The sequence below is a fragment of the Ranitomeya imitator genome, chromosome 1 (assembly GCF_032444005.1).
Source record: "Ranitomeya imitator isolate aRanImi1 chromosome 1, aRanImi1.pri, whole genome shotgun sequence".
Lineage (NCBI taxonomy): Eukaryota > Metazoa > Chordata > Amphibia > Anura > Dendrobatidae > Ranitomeya > Ranitomeya imitator.
In genome coordinates, this window is record NC_091282.1 from 128,594,393 (window position 1) to 128,614,062 (window position 19,670).

At 48.8% G+C, this 19,670-nt stretch overlaps 1 protein-coding gene across 3 annotated transcripts in view; it reads right to left on the bottom strand.

Moving 5' to 3' along the window:
- Positions 1–19,670, bottom strand: part of BDP1 (BDP1 general transcription factor IIIB subunit) — a 197,800-nt gene that overhangs the window by 112,751 nt on the left and 65,379 nt on the right. For 2 of the 3 annotated variants that reach the window (XM_069750670.1, XM_069750688.1), the window contains exons 19-21: positions 18,084–18,318; positions 5,093–5,247; positions 4,360–4,486 (exon numbers count right to left, since the gene is read on the bottom strand). In XM_069750670.1, coding sequence (XP_069606771.1) covers positions 4,360–4,486; positions 5,093–5,247; positions 18,084–18,318 — 517 coding nt within the window. The remainder of the gene's footprint in view (positions 1–4,359; positions 4,487–5,092; positions 5,248–18,083; positions 18,319–19,670) is intronic. The other variant, XM_069750679.1, reaches the window with a different exon arrangement.

Consider the following 19,670-nt stretch of genomic DNA (forward strand, 5'->3'; position numbering starts at 1 on the left):
GGATTGCGGAGATCTGCATTGTCTGCCCCTGGAAGGGGACGGTCTAGATGACCTTGAACTACGGTGTCTCTCCCTAGAAGGGGATGACCGTGTGCTATGGGATGACGCAGATGAACGTGACCTGTGGGTCCGCTTGCGTCCTGGCCTAGACGTGGATGTGCCAGGGTCGTCCTGTCCCTGAGTCAAGCTCTCCCTTTGCTGGGTAGCGGTCATAGCCGAGGCATGACTGCAGAGCCTGAAGCAATGTGGAGGTTAGGTTATCTATAGACTGCGTCATAGATTGTGACATCTGAGTGACCCATTCCGGCGTGGCATTAGACACTAAAGCATTGGCAGGGGCCTCTTGGGGCTCTGACACAGTAGTCCTGGCAGTGCGGGTACGTGTTGCCACTGGGGAGAGCGGTCCCGCAGGCTGTGCAGAATGCATAATAGCAGTCCTGCCTGGTTCTCTTGGACCTTGAGCCCGGCATAGTGCACAGAGTTATTATTATTATTATTATTATTTATTGTTATAGCGCCATTTATTCCATGGCGCTTTACATGTGAGGAGGGGTATATATAATAAAAACAAGTACAATAATCTTAAACAATACAAGTCATAACTGGTACAGGAGGAGAGAGGACCTTGCCTGCGAAGGCTCACAATCTGCAAGGGATGGGTGAGAATACAGTAGGCGAGGATAGAGCTGGTCATGCAGTGGTTTGGTCGATCGGTGGTTACTGCAGGTTGTAGGCTTGTCGGAAAAGGTGGGTGTTCAGGCTCTTTTTGAAGGTTTCGATGGTAGGCGAGAGTCTGATGTGTTGTGGTAGAGGGTTCCAGAGTAGGGGTGATACGCGAGGGAAATCTTGGATACGATTGTGGGAAGAGGAGGTAAGAGGGGAGTAGAGAAGGAGATCTTGTGAGGATCGGAGGTTGTGTGTAGGTGAGTACCGGGAGACGAGGTCACAGATGTATGGAGGAGACAGGTTGTGGATGGCTTTGTACGTCATGGTTAGGGTTTTGTACTGGAGTCTCTGGGCAATGGGGAGCCAGTGAAGGGATTGACAGAGGGAAGAGGCCGGGGAATAGCGGGGGGACACGTGGATTAGTCGGGCAGCAGAGTTTAGGATAGATTGGAGGGGTGCGAGAGTGTTAGAGGGGAGGCCACAGAGCAGGAGGTTGCAGTAGTCAAGGCGAGAGATGATGAGGGCATGCACTAGGGTTTTTGCAGATTCTTGGTTCAGGAATGTACTGATTCGTGAAATATTTTTGAGTTGAAGTCGGCAAGAAGTGGAAAGGGCTTGGATATGTGGTTTGAAGGAGAGATCAGCGTCAAGGATTACCCTGAGAGAGCGAGCTTGTGGGACTGGAGAGAGGTGGGCAGCCATTTACTGTAATGGATAGGTTCGTTGGGGGGGGGGGGGGGGGTCGCGTGAGATGGGGGAAAGATGATGAATTCTGTTTTGTCCATGTTAAGTTTCAGAAATCTAGCGGAGAAGAAGGATGAAATAGTGGACAGAGTGCAAAAGGGCTGGCTATGCAGAGCACCTTACAGGGGTAGCTATGCAGAGGAACCTATAGGGGAGCCTTAGAGGGAATATGGATTCACAGCCGAGTAAAACAACCCAGCTGTGATCTTACCCCACCAGTTTGCTCCTAGGTCCAGTGCCGAAGAACCACAGTCCTGTTCCCCCCGGAGACTGGCTGACCTGGTCCTGCTGACCGGGAGATGCAGGGTTAATCCTTGCTGCCAGAGAAATGGCAGCCGAGGAGAAGAGGCAGGGGGAGAAGGGGGCGGAGAGCTGAGGAAAAAGGTGGCAAAACTGTGTAAAAACGCGCCCTTTCTGTCTCGATCCGCCCCCTCTGTGACACTGTAGAGTGTCATATTTGTCGTCTGGGGAGCGGCAGCTTCAGCTAGGCTGAAGCTGTGGCCTAAATTAGATGCCTGATGCCCATAAAGGCTCCAGGCCGGCGCGGAAGTCCGGGAGGGGGACGGATCTGAACCGGACCCCCCGGATTTAAAGGCAGGATAGCGGTGGGGCTATAAGCGGAAGGGGGGCCCTGTGAGAGGTCCCTGAGGCAGTATAGAGCTGGTGCTGACGCAGATACAGGGGCGCAGGGAGCCCTGTGTCTCTATTGTGTCATGCCTGCCTGCACTCCCCCCGGCCCCGACAGGAGCCCGCAGCTGGGCTGGGGTCCCTGGATGCAGGCGCAGTGTGCTGGCCCATTGCTGGGAGCTGCAGAGTGCTGCCTGTACAGGCCGTACCTGAGGCGTCTCAACCTAATGCCCCCAGTGGGGGATTAGGGAGGGTGCTGCTATGACCTTCAGGGGGCTTCATCCTCGCCTCGACCTCAACCCAGAAACCAAAAGGAATTGGGGAAGGAGGGGGGTTCTCGACTTCGAACCAGCACCCGAGGGACTGGGGAAGGAACGACATAGGGAATAGCCATCTCAACTTCAACCGGGCACCCCGTAATAGGGGGCCGAGGAAGCAAAAACTGGAGAAGGCTGACGCCGTCCAGGGGTGTATACTGCAGAGGAGGAGCCAGGGTTAATCTTTTTCAGATTATGCATAGTGTCGCCTCATAGTGGACAGCAGCATAACACCCATGGTCCTGTGTCCCCCAATGAGGCGACAGAGTAAGATCAATATGGGCCAAAGAACACAGACATTGAACAAAGGAAGATTGGAAAATAGTGTTATGGACAGACGAATCCAAGTTTGAGGCGTTTGGATCACACAGAAGAACATTTGTGAGACACAGAAAACTGAAAAGATGCTGGAAGAGTGCCTGACACCATCTGTCAAGCATGGCGGAGGTAATGTTATGGTCTGGTGTTGCTTTGGTGCTGGTAAAGTGGGAGATTTGTACAACGTAAAAGGGATTTAGAATAAGGAAGGCTATCACTCCATTTTACAGCGCCATGCCCTGTGGACAGCGCTTGATTGGAGCCAATTTCATCCTACAACAGGACAATGACCCAAAGCACATCTCCAAATTATGCAATAACTATTTAGGGAAGAAGCAGGCAGCTGGTATTCTATCTGTAATGGATTGTCCGGCGCAGTCACTAGATCTCAACCCCATTGAGCTGTTGTGGGAGCAGCTTGACCGTATGGTGCGCAAAAAGTGCCCATCAAGCCAAACCAACTTGTGGGAGGGGCTACTGGAAGAATGGGGTGACATTTCTCCAGATTACCTCAGCAAATTAACTGCTAGAATGCCAAAGGTCTGCAAATTGCTGCAAAGGGAGCATTCTTTGACTAAAGCAAAGTTTGAAAAAGAAAATGATTATTTCAAATAAAAATCTTTTTTCAAACCTTGCCAATGTCTGGACTAGATTTTCAATTCATTTTCAACTCATTTGGTTAATAAAAGTATGAGTTTTCATGGAAAACACAAAATTGTCTAGGTGACCTTAACCTTTTGAACGGTAGTGTAAATGATTGAGAAAACTCAACCCATAACGATCCATGTCATCATGGATAAGAGTTTTCAGGCAAGGTATTTACATAATGCCACGGCATCTTACCATCATTAGCATGTGAATGAGGCCTTACAGAGGAACAGAAACTGAAAAGCTTCATAACAATGAGGAGAATTTGATTTAGTGATGAATGAACAAGAAAAAATATCAATTATATTTAATCACTATAAGACACATTTGCAATTTGCAAAAAGGGAATCATTTTACACTATAAGGGGAAGAGGTGAACTGACAACTCTTTCCAGCAATTTTTTTTTTTCCCTTGCAGGAGAGAAGATAATTTGCACTTTTTTTTCAAAAGATCATTGAGCAAGACTCCATGCTCAGCTACTTAGGCTGGGGCTCTAAGCTTCGGTCAGCATATGGGTGCTTCATACAAGCTGCAGCTGATTTAAGCATTATTAGAGTCAGTAACAATAAGCAATTTACAATTAACTTGTAACGATACAGCTCATTGCCACCGACATCACTGACATAAGAATCCGTATCGCAATTAGTGTCTCCGCTACGTGGTAGCAATGCACTGAACGATTCGGGATATTCACCAGTGCTCTTGATCAGATTTTCATCTGTGTGTCACCCTGTTCCCATAGGAGGAAAACAAACTGTGTAAGGTTTCCCAAGCTACTCCTGGCATTGGTCAGTGAAAAGAATCATTCACATAAATAGGCAAGTTTGGGCCACAGAAATGACCAAACTTGGACAGACATCTATGCGGCCTTTTGAAAAGAACCGTAAACTAAAAAGGGGATGTGATCTATTCACAAAAATAAAAAAAAACACACAACACAAACAAGAACTATAGAACCCTTGAATGTTGGCGACCTCTAATAGGTGGCACTTGTGAGGCATTGGCCATTCTTCATTTGATAGCAATACACAGCCATACCCGTCCAGAGACTGGTGAACGATCACTTCCTTCCTCGGTATCTGAAGACTTCTTCCTCACTTCAGTCTTGGTCAGGTTTGGTTTTGGTCTTAGACGTCCTCTAACAGGCAGGGCAGGTTTCTCTTTACTGTGGGAAACAAGATTTCGTATAAACTTTTCTTGTCAATTACATTTCACTCCTGCAGCAATAAACTGCACACAGCAGGACAGCTCGTGGCTCAATTGCAAAATCTACTGGCATTCGGTTTAAAGGTGATTTCAGGGAGTTTAAAATAAAAAAAATTGTAGTTGCCAATAGAGCCAATTACTTGCATGTTGTACCCAGCGCTGGTCATTGACTGCTCAGATTCCGATGCTTCTTGTCAACAGAGCAGTGGTTTCTTGTCATGTTGACAGGGCAGGACTACTGGCGTCATGCTGATGGACAGCTGGCTTCCCCAGTTAAGCAGTGGAGGGCCAGCTGTCAATCAACATGATACCAGTAGTCCCCGCCCTGTCAACAGGAAAGAAACTAGCGCTCTGTTGACGTGATGTCAGTGGAAGTTTGTGACCACTCTGTGCTGGTGGAGAACGGCGCCAGGCACATCAGGCAGGTAGGAAGCAACCACCTGCCTATTAGTGCTTAGGGACAATTCTTTTTTTTTTTTTTTTTAAGTCCCAGATATCCCCTTTAATCTATTCCACATAAACAAGTAGTTCATGCTTTAAATGTCAATTTTCCACAAATCCTTACCTAGAATCTCCCTTATCGGAGTCCTGCTGTACAGGGTTTGCCTTCTCTGCCTGTGGCATCGGCTCAGACTCAGAACCCACATCTTCCGGACCACTGGAAGAATGGTTCTGTCTGAGCTGATCGACTGATGTGACACCAACTTCTCCACTGTCAACCTAATGAAAGAAAGATAATCATCAGTTCTGAAGTTTTTCCTACTTGTGTTTTGTTATATGGCATGGCACATACACATTCTAAAAGGCATTAACCCGTTTGGACAACCTTGTCTATAAGCCCAGTAAGGGTCCGCCAGAATGTAAGAATTTTCAATTAGAAGCTCATTTTTCAGTTTCATTTGAACAAGACAACTAGTGGGTCTCTAAGGATAGGATCACAGGAACAACCGTGGATTCTCTCATCTGAGAAAATCTGGTCGATTATGCAAATGACACTCTGACCAAACCCTGATCTGAGTTTGATCTGAGTGTCAGCCTACTGTGATTCAACTCTCCATTGTATCAGTGCGGGAAATCAGACTGCACGCAGATTTCATCCAAGGGAAGTCTGACGATTTCCACACACTCATTGACTTGCATGGCCGAATGCAATATGAATATCAAATCAAACTGACTTGCTGAGATTTTGCACAGCCTCATAGAACAATATTGGTCTGAGTATAATCTAATGCTTTGATGGATTGCACTCGGATGGGAAAAACGGTGGTGCGAATGAGCCCTAAGGGTACAGAACAGACAGGGCAGCACTGATTTCGGCTGTAAACATCTGTGTCAGTCACCGCCAAAGAGGAATTTTTGGTACCCACAGTAAAATCTCTTTCTGGGAGCCTTCATTGGGGAACACAGGAAACCATGGGTGTATGCTGCTGTCGCTAGCAGGCTGACACTAGGCAAAAAAATGGAAAATAGCTCCTCTTCAGCAGAATACACCAACTGACAGGCACAAAGTACCTCAGCTGGTGTTAAAGCAGGAGAGAAGCAACCAAAAGCTCAACATATGTACCAACCCAACAAAAGGCACGTAGGCCCACAAATGGTAATAATTAGGGAGGGAGCTGTGTCCCCCAATGAAGGCTCCAAGAAAGATTTTATGGTGGAGTACCAAAGATCCCTCTTTCTTTATCGCTTCATTGGGGAACACAGGTAACCATGGGACATCCCAAAGCAGTCCCAAGGGTGGGAACAGAAAGAAAGCAAAGAAAATGAACTTAGGCTGGCCAATGCGTAACTGCCGCCTGCAGCACCTTCCTAGCCAAGCCTGCTTCAGACGAGACATGGGTATGAACCCTGCAAACCCTCGCAAAGGTGAGCAAAGATGACCAGGTTGCTGCCTTGCAAATCTGTAAGGCCAAAGCATGATGACAAATAGCCCAGGAAGCCCCCACGGCCCGGGTGGAGTTAGCCCTCACCCACAGAGGAGGCTGTTTGTCCTGAACGCGGTATGCCTCCAAAATTGCCGAACTAAAACAACGGCATTAGTGGACTTGGAAGCTGGGAGCCCCTTATGACGCCCTTCTGGGATGACAAATCGGGAAATCGGATTGACGAAAGGAAACAGTCCTTGAAAGGTAGACTCGAACAGCTCTGACCATATCCAGCTTGTGGAGGGACTTCTCCAGGAGATGGACCGGAGAGGGACATAGAGAAGGAAGTACAAGGTCTTTATTGATGTGAAAAGAAGAGACCACTGAAGGAAGGAAGGGGTCTGAGAACTACCTAGTCCTGATGCAGAATCAGGAACAGGAAAGTCGTAGTTACTCACCGATAACGGTGTTTCTCGGAGCCCATGACAGCACTACGGAGAGAGGGGATCCGCCCTTCAGGGACAGGAAACCTACAGATAAAAGGGCGGTACCTCTCCCTCGCATCAGTTGGTTTACAGAGCATCGGAGGACCTCCAGGTTAGTTTACAACAGAGAAAAAATCATATTACAACATTTCTTAAAAGAGGAACCCCGTGCCTATACTCATACTATATACACTATATAAATTATATGTAATTAAAGGTGCTCACCGCACACGTGATGGGAGGGAATAAGCGAGTGCTGTCATGGGCTCCGAGAAACACCGTTATCGGTGAGTAACTACGACTTTCTCGGTCTCCCATGACAGCACTACGGAGAGAATTGCAGAGACTAAGCTTAGGGAGGGACCACCGCCTCGAGAACCCTTCGTCCGAAGGTTAAGTCAGACACAGAGGCTAGATTTAATCTATAGTGTCTAAAAAAGGTCGATGGTGATGACCAGGTGGCCGCTTTACAGATTTGCTCTATTGATACCTCTGACCTCTCAGCCCATGAGGTAGCTACTGCTCTTGTGGAATGCGCTCTTATACCATCTGGGATCTCATTCCCCGAGGATGAATATGCCAAGACTATCGCCTCCTTTATCCACCTCGCCAAAGTACCCTTGGATGCCCGAAATCCTTTTCTGGGACCCTGGAAACAGACAAACAGAGAGCCTTCCTTCCGATACTCTCTGGTGGAATCTAAATATTGGATTAGGCATCTTCTGACGTCTAGATTATGGAAGTTCTGCTCTTTCTCATTTTTTGGGTTTGGACAAAAGGATGGCAGGGAGACTTCTTGTGACCTATGGAATTTTGATGCCACTTTTAGCAAATAGGCCGGGTCAGGTCTAAGAGTGACTCTATCATCTAATATTTTAGTGAAGGGTGGATTAGAGGATAAAGCTTGAATGTCACTTATTCTGCGTGCGGATGTTAACGCTACCAAGAGAATGGTCTTAAGTGATAGAGTTTTTATGGGAATCGTCTCTATGGGTTCGAATGGAGGACCCGTTAACGCCGAAAGGACTAAATTTAAGTCCCATGAGGGCACTTTCTGAGCGACTAATGGCTTTGATCTTGTCACCGCCTTAACAAATCTAATTATCCATGGGTTGGCCGCAATATTATGGTTGTAGAGTGCTCCTAGAGCTGCTATTTGTACTTTAAGAGTACTAACCAACAACCCCTGTTCCAGACCTTTTTGTAGGAACTCCAATATTTTAGGAATTGAGGGCCCATCTTGGACTTTTACTTTGGAGACGGACAGAAATTTTTTCCATGTTTTCCCATATATTCTAGTAGTGATGGGTTTTCTACTTTTTAACAACGTGGTGACTAAGTTATCTGAGAAACCCCTTTCTTTTAATAGTCCCCGTTCAAAAACCAGGCTGTCAAATGTAAGTTCGATTCCTGTGGGTGGAAGATCGGCCCTTGATGTAGAAGGTCTGGTATATTCGGCAGGACCCATGGGTCCGAGACCGAAAACATCCTCAGCCAGGAGAACCACGTCCTTTTTGGCCAGAACGGGGCTATGAGGATCATTTTCGTTTTGTCCTCTCTGACTTTCCGAATGACTGCCGGGATCAGAATAGTTGGAGGAAAGGCATACGTTAATTTTTGGGTCCACGGAATCATAAAGGCATCTAGAGCCTGTGGATTCCCTACCGGGTTCAGTGAGCAGAATTTGTTCACTTTTTTGTTTTTGTGATTGGCGAATAGATCTATTGTCGGTGCTCCCCACATTTTTGTGATCTGATCGTAGATGGATTGGTTTAGAGACCATTCGCCTTGTTTTAACTGAGACCGACTCAGGTAATCTGCTCTCTCGTTGTTTGAACCCTGAATGTGTAGTGCAGAGAGGGATAGTAGATTTTCTTCCGCTAGGTTGAAAATTTTGGCTGAAGAACTCATGAGTGCCCGAGACCTTGTTCCTCCCTGGTGGTTTATATACGCTACAGTCACTTTGTTGTCCGAAAAGATTCGGACATGATGTCCCCGAATATAGGTCAGAAAAGAAAGAAGAGCTTGAAGTACTGCCCAAAGTTCTTTTTGGTTTGAGGATGCTGATAGTTCCTGGACTGACCAGGTTCCCTGAGCAACTCTGTCCCCCATGTGAGCCCCCCACCCTGTGGGACTCGCATCGTTGTTATCACCCGGGATATTTGTGTCACCCAAGGAACTCCCTTTGATAAGTTTTGGGTTTCCCCCCACCAACGAAGGGAATGAATAACTGAAGAATTCAGGGTGATTTGACCTTCCAAGTTGTCCTTTAGTATTGACTGCCATTCGAGTACGTGCCACTGAAGTTCTCTTGTGTGGAACTGTGCGAAGGGTATCGCTGGTAGGCATGAGGACAGAGAGCCTAGTAGCGACATTGCTCTCCTTAGAGTCATGGAAGGATGGTGAAAAGTTCGCGTTATCATAGCTAATATGCTGTCTTTTTTGGGGTTTGGAAGCCGACATTCTTGGACTCGGGAGTCTAATGTCAGACCTAGGAACTCCTGTACTTGACAGGGTTCCAACTTTGATTTTTTTAAGTTTATGAGCCACCCCAAGTCCGTCAAAATAGTCATTACCCGGTCCCTCTGTTCTTTGCAACTTTGGGCCGAGTTGCTTACAATGAGAGAGTCGTCTAGGTAAGGGACTATTAATATATTTTGTTCCCTTATGTGGGCCATCATTTCTGCTATTACTTTTGTGAATATTCGGGGAGCTATAGAGATCCCGAACGGAAGAGCTCTGTACTGGAAAAATCTTAATTGTCCTTTTATGGAAACTGCCAACCTTAGGAATTTTTGAGATTGATTGTGGATGGGCACATGATAATATGCATCGGTTAGGTCTATCACGACCATATAGCAATTTGGAAACAGGATTTTTATGGTGGACTTTATTGTTTCCATTTTGAATTTGTAATTTTTTACGTATTTGTTCAGGTTTTTTAGATTTATAATGGTCCGAAAGGACCCATCGGGTTTTGGAACTAAAAAAAGAGGGGAGAAAAACCCTTCTCCTACTTCCTGAGGGGGGATTTCTTGAATTACGGATTTTTGCAATAGGGAAATAATTTCTTTCTCTAAAGCTGCTTGTTCTGCCTCCGAGGATCTTATTTTCGTTTCTATATACTTTCGGGGAGGAAAAGAAATAAAATCTATTTTTAGACCGTACTGTATTATGTTTAGAATCCAGGTGTTGTTGGATATTTTCTTCCAAGCGGGAAGGAATGATGTGAGTCTTCCCCCCACCGTAGGCACAATGTCATTTGGAGGGTTTTTTGTCGCGAGAGGTATTGCCAAAGAGGTAACCTCTATCCCTTCTCCTGCCTTCTTCCCATTTATTCTGCTCTCTGGGGGGTCTGCGGCGGAAAAATCTCCGATTCCGAAAGGACTGCCTGAATGGGGCTGGGCCCAAATTTGGAAACCCCTTCTTTTTGTCTCCTGCTTTTTGGAGGATGTCATCCAGGGTTTCTCCAAACAGAAAATTTCCTTCGCATGGAATAGAACATAGTTTTAGCTTTGTCTGGAGATCTCCAGGCCAGCTTTTGAGCCATAATGTTCTTCTGGCTGCGTTGGAGAGAGCAGCGGCCTTAGATGTTAACCGTACGGAGTCTGCCGAGGAGTCCGCCAGGAATGCTGCTGCTGCTCTAATTGCAGGGATAGAATCCAGTAATTTATTCCTGGGTAGCCCGTCTCTAATTTGACTTTCTAATTGATCAACCCACACCATCAGAGATCTGGAGGTGCAGGTAGCCGCAACAGAAGGCCTCAAGCTACCGCCAGCCGATTCCCATGCCCCTTTAAGGAATGTGTCTGCTTTCTTATCTAAGGGGTCCCTGAGGGTACCCATGTCCTCGAACGGGAGCGCAAATTTTTTTGAGGCTTTTGCCACAGCTACATCCAACTTTGGCGCCTTATCCCAGGAAGTGGATGCGTCATCTTCGAAGGGATACTTCCTTTTAAGCGAGGGCACTGAAGAGTTTCTCCTATCTGGTTTCTCCCATTCTTTTTTAATTAGGGATTGGACATTGGGATTTAGAGGAAAGGTTTTCCGTTTTTTTTGTCCCAAGCCACCAAACATTACGTCTTGGGCCGTTTTGTCAGATTTAGGCTCCTCCACCCCCATGGTAGCCCTAACGGCTCTCACTAAAGCATCCACTTCCTCGAGTGGAAAACAATGTCGGCCTGAATCTTCCTCGGAGGAGGATAGGGAGGAGTCAGAATCGTCCGAATCTGCGTCTTCAGACGAGGATCGGACAGAGTGAGATTGTACCGATTCCTTTACTTTATCTTTCCCTTTTTTGGAGGAAGATACAGCATTCTGAACCTCAGATCTAATAATATTTTTTAACTCGGATGCAAAGTCGGGAGTCTCCTCACATAGCACGCGCTGGATGCATTATTTACAAAGCTTTTTGTCCCAGGCTACTGGTAAAGCTTTGTCACAGATGGGGCAGGATTTGTTTTTCCTTTTCTCCAACTTCTTCTTTCCCTATTAAGGGAGAAGAGGGAGCCCTATTATAATATATACATTCACGAAGATCACTCACCATTCGGACGTGCAGGCAGGTACCGGTTCTGGAGGGGGCCCTGGGTCCGGAATAGAAGGTTCCCGAGGAGGTGATTTAGTCTTCGCAGCAGACCTGCTGCGCTGTGTAGAGCGGCTGCTGGACCTACTCCTGGCGCTCTTAGGGTCCGTCTTCTTATGGTGCTGCTGCCTCGGCTGAAGCTCCTGTGGATCGCTGTCCTCCATGATTTACAGGGAGATGGTGCGACAACTGTGTGTGCACCATCTCCCTATTTGTATTTGGCGCCACCTCTGCTGCCTCGCTCGGCGTTCCCCCGCACTTCCGGTCCTGCGTCACGTCCAGGGAGAAGAGAAGCTACCGCGCATGCGCGCGGTGATGACCCGGAAGTCCTGCCGCATTTCCGGAGCGGCGGCCATCTTAGTACACCCGGAGCGTGCGCTTATCGGCACAGGAGCTCCGGGTGATCAAGCGCCCCTTCCTCTCTTCAGAATCGGCGGCGTTCTCCCTCCGCTCACCCTGAAGAACCCCTCGGTTCCAGCGGTGGCGGCTTCGGGAGCCGGACAAGCCGCGGCAGGAGCCTCCTCGCTGCCGGAACTCGACCGCCCGGTCCATCGGTCTTCATAACAGGTACCACCGGAAAGCGGTTCCCTGTTCAGGGACAGGAAACCAACTGATGCGAGGGAGAGGTACCGCCCTTTTATCTGTAGGTTTCCTGTCCCTGAAGGGCGGATCCCCTCTCTCCGTAGTGCTGTCATGGGAGACCGAGAAACAGCAGGATAATGCTGCCAACTCGGAGACTCTCCTGATGGACGTAATAGCAACTAGAAAGGCAACTTTCCATGACAGGAGAGAAAACGGAATGTCTTGAATGGGCACAAAGGGAGCGCACTGGAGGGCGCCAAGGACGAGGTTAAGATCCCATAGGTCTATCGGAGGATGATAAGGAGGTGCCAGGTGGGCGACACCTTGAAGAAAGGTCTTAACCTGTGAACGGGAAGCTAGTTCTGCTTTTCCAGAGGAAGATCACTGTCCTGTATGGTCCTGCTCAGGGTATCAGCCCAAGAAACCAAAGCTTTAAATACACCACGGCAAAGAGGAGGAGAGGGCCAAGCCAGAAACCTCGAAAAAAAAAAAATGGGCCAGGTTCTCTGTCGGCCCGTGGGGTCTTTGAGGAACCATCTGGTAAGGACAGAAGGGTTTTGGACACCAAGCGGGAACCAAGTGGATCCACCAGAGGGGATTCTTCCCGTTCCTTCTGCAATCAAAGAAAAGGATTCTCTTGCCTCTATAGGCTTCTGACTTGCAAAGCGTTTGTCCGATCGCTCTCTGTGCCGGTGAACTATGTCCTAGCCTTCCATCTACCTACTCCAAGGTCAGAGGAGGAGAGAAGGACTGTCTGTTTTCCTGCCATCACCACTGTTCTTCAGGGGCGATGGGGAGGGGGCCGCACGGACACGGCAAATGCCTCTAGACATCCAAGGGCTAACAGTCCGAGGATGGGTCAGGCTATTGATCCGGCGCAGGGAAAAAGGGCAGTATGAGCGTGGTTGCAGAAGGGATACTTGGAGGTGACACTCCACATTCCCATCAGTTGCCAGTGTGGAGAGAACGGTACCCAGAAGGAATCCGTCGCCCTGGAATATCATGGCACGCCCATAACAAAAAAACAATGCAGGAAGGTGTACGTGGAGGTTACAATCCGCGTTCCCACCTGTTGTAGGTTTGGGGAGAGCGAAGCCCTTAAGGGGTCCGTCGCCCCTCTAATGTGAATCCTCCGAGACAGGCTGGCGAAGGACCCCCGATAGAAGAAGGGCTGTATCTCTTTGTGACGTCATGGACTGCAACAACGACTAAGTCTACTCTGGGGGGGAAGCTAGGAAACCTTGGTTCGGTAGCAGCAGAGGGACATAATGCACCGCAGTTTGCCCCTTGACTTCTTATACTGTTAACATCCTCCAATAGGGAGTGTAAAGGAAATTCAGGGAAGGGCCAATGTAGGCTTATGTCTGCTGCAGGGTCAGGGCTCTTACCCAGGTCTGCTGCCCACGAGTGCTGCGGATCCATTACATCCCCTTTAAAAATGCCCTGGGATCTGCTTGGCACCACGTCAGCATTGAGAAGAGATGGCCGGTTGTACAAAGATGGACCCCAGGAGTTGCATATGCGGAAATCTCGCAGAGAGCGAGAAGCACCAGTTCGGGAGGCGGGGCTAAGGGTGCGACGGTGGGCAGAGCCTCAGAATTGCTCCGTGAATAGGCCCAAGCCGGGGCCTAAATTTCTGCAACCGGCAGAAACATTAACCGGTGGGGGAGGGGAACGCCATGGGGGAGCGCAGAAAATCCTGCGGAGATCCCAGGACAGGTGAGGATATCACATGGGAGACATCCTCACATCCTGATCCCTTCAGGTCACACCAGTCGCAGTCATCTGCCAGTGACCAAAGATTTCTGCACTCGCGCAGTCAGTCGGAACTGAGACCACGGGATTACCAGAGCACCGCAACCGATGGCTAGTGGATCCCGGAACCTGGCTATGACCTGAGGAACCTTGTCGTTCATGTGAGACACCAGCAGGTCGACATCCGGGATGCCCCATAACTAGGAAATCTGGTTGAAGACAGCGTCGCTGAGAAACCACTTGCCCTCTGCGAGACTTTAGCGGCTCTGAAAATCGGCAGCCCTATTTTACACCCCCGGAATGTGAACGGCTGATATGGCAGGGACGTGACGTTCCACCCATCGCAGAATCCTTGTTACCTGTGTTATAAGCGGTTTGCTGTGAGTCCCGCCTTGATGGTTTATGTAGGCCATGGCCGTGGCATGGTCCGACTGAATGTGGACCGGCTGACCTGCGAGAGTGGACTGCCAGTAGAGAAGGGTGAGAAAAATTGCCCTGATTTCTAGAAGATTGATGGGGAGAGCGGCTTCCTGAGAGATCCAGCAACCCTGCGCCGTATGATAAACAAAGACCGCACCCCAACCGAGAAGACTGGTGTCGGTGGTGATGACCTGCCACTGGAGAGGGAGGAAGGACTTCCGTCGTGCAGGACTGAGGCAAATAGCATCCACCAGGTTAGCGATTGCCTCACCTTGAGAGGCAGAAGCACGGGTCGGTCCAGGGAGACTGTTCTCTTATCCCAAGCAGACAAGAGAGCCAGCTGAAGAGGACAGGTATGGAACTGGGCAAAAGGCACGGCTTCCATGGCGGCAATCATCTTCCCCAGAACTCTCATGCAAGACCGCAGGGGGAAAGGAGCTTGTCGCTTTAGAGAGCGGATTCCCTGGCAGAGATAAAAACTTCTCCTTTGGAAGGAAGACACGGGCTTGGGTCGTGTCGAACCTCATACTCAGAAACACCAGGTGTTGAGCTAGGGTTAGAGAGGACTTCGCTGTTGATGACCCAGCCGAGATGGACCAGAGTGTCCAGAGTAATCTGAAGACTCTGGACACAGTCTCGGCGGGAAGGCCCATTGATTAGAAGATCGTCCAAATAAGGAATTATGGGAATCCCCCTGGAACGAAGGATGGCCATGACGACTGCCATGACCTTCGTGAACACTCTGGGGGCAGAGGCGAGGCCGAAAGGAAGGGCCGTGAACTGATAATGATCCTCCTGGATTGTGTCTACAGAAATTCCCACAATTCTAATGTGGCGATCACCGAAGGCTGGAACTCCATCCTGAAATGGCGGAACCGAACGGGACGGTTCAATCATTTGAGGTATAAAATCGGAAGGAGGGATTCATCTTTCTTCGGGACTACGAAAAGGTTGGAGTAGAACCCCGAATTCGTTTCAGGGAACTGGCACCATTGCTCTTGTGCGTAGAAGGGAAGAGACGGCCTGAAGAACCTTTGGGGCCTGAGAAGGGGGTTGTGGCGGGCGAGAGAGAAAAACCTCTTCCTGCAAGGGGAAGGGGGGGAAGAGCGGTCCTGCTGGGACGAAGTCCCTCAAGAAAAGAAGGGCCGAAAGGAACAAAAAGGCAGGGGCTCTTTCCTATTGAAAGGACGTTTAGGTCTGGACAGAAAGAGAGAGGTGCTTTGCCCGTCAGTAGCGTCCGAACTTAACTGGTCCAGCTTGGACCCGAAAAGCCTAGAACCCGGAAAAGCCAGGTTAGTGAGAGACTTTTTTTGAGGGTGGATCTGTATTTCACGCCTTCAACCAGAGGGTGCGGCGTATAGCAATGATGTTGCCGTTTGCCTTGGCGGAACAACAGGAGGCATCCAAAGAGGCAGTCATCAGAAATATTTACCAGCGTGGGCAATCTGGTCTGCCAAATCTGCCATCTCATCCAGAGGAGCTGCCGCTACAATGCCCTGGCAAAGCATTTTTGCCCAGGCAGACATGGACTTCGCCACCCAGGTGGAAGCAAAGATGGGACGGGGGAGGTGCCAGTAGCTTCATAGGCTGATTTAGCTAACGACTCAATCTGCCTATCCGTAGCGGCCATAAGGGATGCACCGTCCAGTACAAACAGGACTGTCTTGGAAGACAGTAAAGAAACCAGCGGGCCCACCTTAGGGGACTCTGCAAATCTATCAACAAGGTCTGGGCTAAAAGGGGTAATGAATGTCTAGCAGCTTCCTTCCCCGGAAGTGCTTTTTGGCATGTTCCCAGTGATTAGCCATAATCGCTTCAAACTCTCTGAGATTGGGGAAAGTCCAGGAAGGACGTTTTACCAATTTGAAGGATACTGAGTGCCCCTGAGCAGGAACCTCATCCTCCTTTAGGTTAAGAGTTTGGGTAATAGCCAAAATAAAGCTAGCTACCATATCCTGCATTTTTGAGGCCTGGTCCAAATCGGACTCAGACTGGGAATCCACATCCGACCTGAAAGCCGCCTCAGAGGAGGGTGCACGGGGAGAGGAGTGCATCCTGGATGATGCAGAGGGACCCGGGAACTGGATAAACTAGAGAGAGCCCGCTTACTTTGCTTTGTACCTGATCTGTCCCTGCGAAGGTCGTGGTCAGGTGCGTGCGAATCACCGCGAGAGGCGTTCGGAGAACTGGTGGCGGCAGACAGATGTGGAGATGTGGAAGACGCTCCAGGACCTGGACCAGGGACTGTGAGACTCTTGTCGGGTCAGAGACCGACAGACATGGCAAGAGCCCACTCCGTAAGGAGGGGTGTGCTCTCATCCCGGGCGTTAGGGGGCTCCTGTAGGGCAGACATGGTGGAAAGGCTGCAGGACGGGCAGAAAGGGGAAGGTTGACCTGAAGACCACTTTCTTTTGCAGCTGGCGTAGGCGTAATGGATCACAGTAGGCTTAGAGAGAGGATGAGAAGCCTCTGCAGAGTTGGGCATAAGTCGAGCCTTGGTGACACTGCTGAAAAGGGCTATATTGAGGGACAGAGGCAAGTAAGGAGAGAGGGCAGAGTCTACCCGATGCCAGCGATGGACAACAGATGACTGTTAGGTTAGATGTATCCCTCTTGCCAGATGTCCGCAGGTAGATGCAGCGAGGTCTGATGCGCAGGAGAAGGGGAGATAAAGGCAGTGTCTCAGACAGGACGCACAATTTGCTGAGGCACAAGATCCAAGATGGCATCGGCAATGCTGAACACAGCAGGCGCAATGCAGAACGGTGGGCATGGCTAAACTGCCGGCCGGTGAAACCAAAAGTATGATTCTGATTGGCTGACATGCCAGGGGTTGTGAGCAGCCAGGAGGATCTGCCAGCTGGCAAGAAACAGAAAGCGCCCCACTGATTGGAGGATCGCCGGGGGCAGAGGGAGAGAGCTCAGATAGGGGCAGGGAAATGGAGCAGAGAAGACTCGTGCAATTCAGGGGGCGTGGCCCAGTCAGAGCAGAAAATCTCTGACCCAGCGAGGACTCCTATTGGACCAAAAAAACGCAAAATGCAAACACTTGGATGTGAATGGTTGGAGTAGTCAGAGAGGGGAGGATGTCCCAAGGTCTGGGACCAGTCACTGGGAAAAATGGCCGCGGGTGTGCAGAAAATAGTGCTCTGTCCGACCGAAATGCTGCCATGCATACTGCCTACGGGTCCGAGAGTGGGTGACACCATACTGCTCACTCGGTCGCATACGTACAGGAAAACAGGTTGAGAAACTACACCCTGTTACCCTAAGAAAGATGAACCTTCGAAAAAAAAAAAGGGAAAAAGATTAACACAAACAGGGAACCTGTAAAGGAAAATGTGGATCTGGGATCAGATCCACGTCTGCCTCCTTCAGACACTAAGCTTAAACTGAGGTACTTTGTGCCTGTCAGTGGGTGTATACTGCTGAGGAGCTATTTTCCTTTTTTTTGCCTAATGTCAGCCCCCTAGCGACAGCAGCATACACCCATAGTTACCCGTGTCCCCCAATGAAGCGATAAAGAAATACAAATTTAACATTAACCAATGCAAGACTTTAAAAGAAAGCCCCCAAAACAGTTTTCAAACAAAACCCCACTCGAAATCAGCAGTCACTATAAAAGCTCCAGCAGCAGCATATTGTCAGACATCAGGAATGTCTCATCAGGCCTCACTCAAACTGGTTTGAAATGACTTCACCATTCGCGGCCAATTCTTGTACATACGACCTATTAAGTCAGAAGGACTCTACGGGGACTTCATTGTAATCTCTTACAGTGATATAAAGATGAACATGTTGCTGGATCATCTTAGGATCCGGACATTTGGTTTTGACCAATTTTGCAGGATTTTCATTCCTTACCTTTACACAGTGTTCCTTCTTGTTCGGTGTCAGTACATCACTGTGTTCAGCACACTTCTCCGTTCCTGCCGTGAGGACGTCTGCAGAATCAGGGACATCAAGGTTTTCTTTTCTGGTTGATGTCCTAGCTGTCAAGTTAGGCTTAGGTCTCTGTAATCTCCCTCTCCCCGATAACAGGGGCTTTACAGATGACGCTTTATTGCCATTATGTGCAGCAGACAAAGCCTCATCCCTACTGCCAAATAAAACAGTAAATTAGGCAAAGTAAAATAAATAAATTAAAAAAAACATTTCTGTCAAACGCCACTTTAACAATGTCCGTACCATAAGAGTTATTCCCATGATGGATTCTAATTGTAGACGTAAAAACAGCGTTCAAGTGCCCACCACAGAAACGACAAGCACTTCCGTGCTACACCGCTTCCCTGACTCCCAGAGCAATAACTTATAGTATAGGAACCAGCAGAGTACAGCGAGTCATGCGGTTTCTGTAATTACCGCTGGTTTTATAGCCCCACCACCTGTGGCCGGAGCTTATACATGGTCATTCCTGTCTCAGCCATGAAAGGTGGAGATGGAAACACCCCTGTAACAGAGTAACTCGTAAGGAAATGGTTGATAAACACAATTGTTCAGCTGACTTAAGTGGGGTTTTCTTTTCTGATGCCAATATTACAAAGACAAGATAATTGGTGACTTGTCCGCTATATTGCTAAAAACGGGTAACATTAGCCAAAGGGCTCCCATACACATCACACAGCTATTTCTCCCAAGTCCTCCATACACAGGAACGCTCTACTAAGTCACATGCTCCTCATGAAGCAGCCGCTCGCAGACTTCCCTGGCAGAGGCTTATATCCAAGCCAAATATAGGGATTTTTGTGTATTCATCGTAAAAATCCTTTTCTCCTTCGCCTCATTGGGGGACACAGACAGTGGGTGTATGCTGCTGCCACTAGGAGGCTGACACTAAGTGATACAAAGAAAGTTAGTTCCTCCCCTGCAGTATACACCCTCCTGCTGGCTCTCAGAGAACCAGTTCAGTGCAAAAGTAGTAAGAGATCAATAACAACATATGAGAGTATAGCATGTCAAATTATAAAAACAAGTACAAGCTAATAACAGAGTGGGAGCTGTGTCCCCCAATGAATGGCTCGGCGAAAAGGATTTTATGGTGAGTACACAAAAATCGTTATTTCTCCTTCGCCTCATTGGGGGACACTGACCGTGGGACGTCCCAAATCAGTCCCTGGGTGGGAACAACATCAGATCAGGCACTGTGTAACCGCTACTTCCAAGTGCGCCACCGCGGCCTGCAGAGTCTGCCTGCCCAGACTCACATCTGCGGAAGTCTGGGAATTATAGTGCTTCAAAAATGCAAGCGGACTGGACGAACCCGCAAGCTTGCAGGCATGCTTTGCCGACGCCTGGTGCCTAGAACCCAAGAAACCTCGATAGACAGAGAGATAGGCTGACATCTAAACATGGAAGGACTCCAGGATGGTGAAACGAATCCACCAAGCTAACGTGGTCGATGAAATGGCTAAACCCTTCCTGTAACCATCAGGAAGACTTCCTCTTACCATC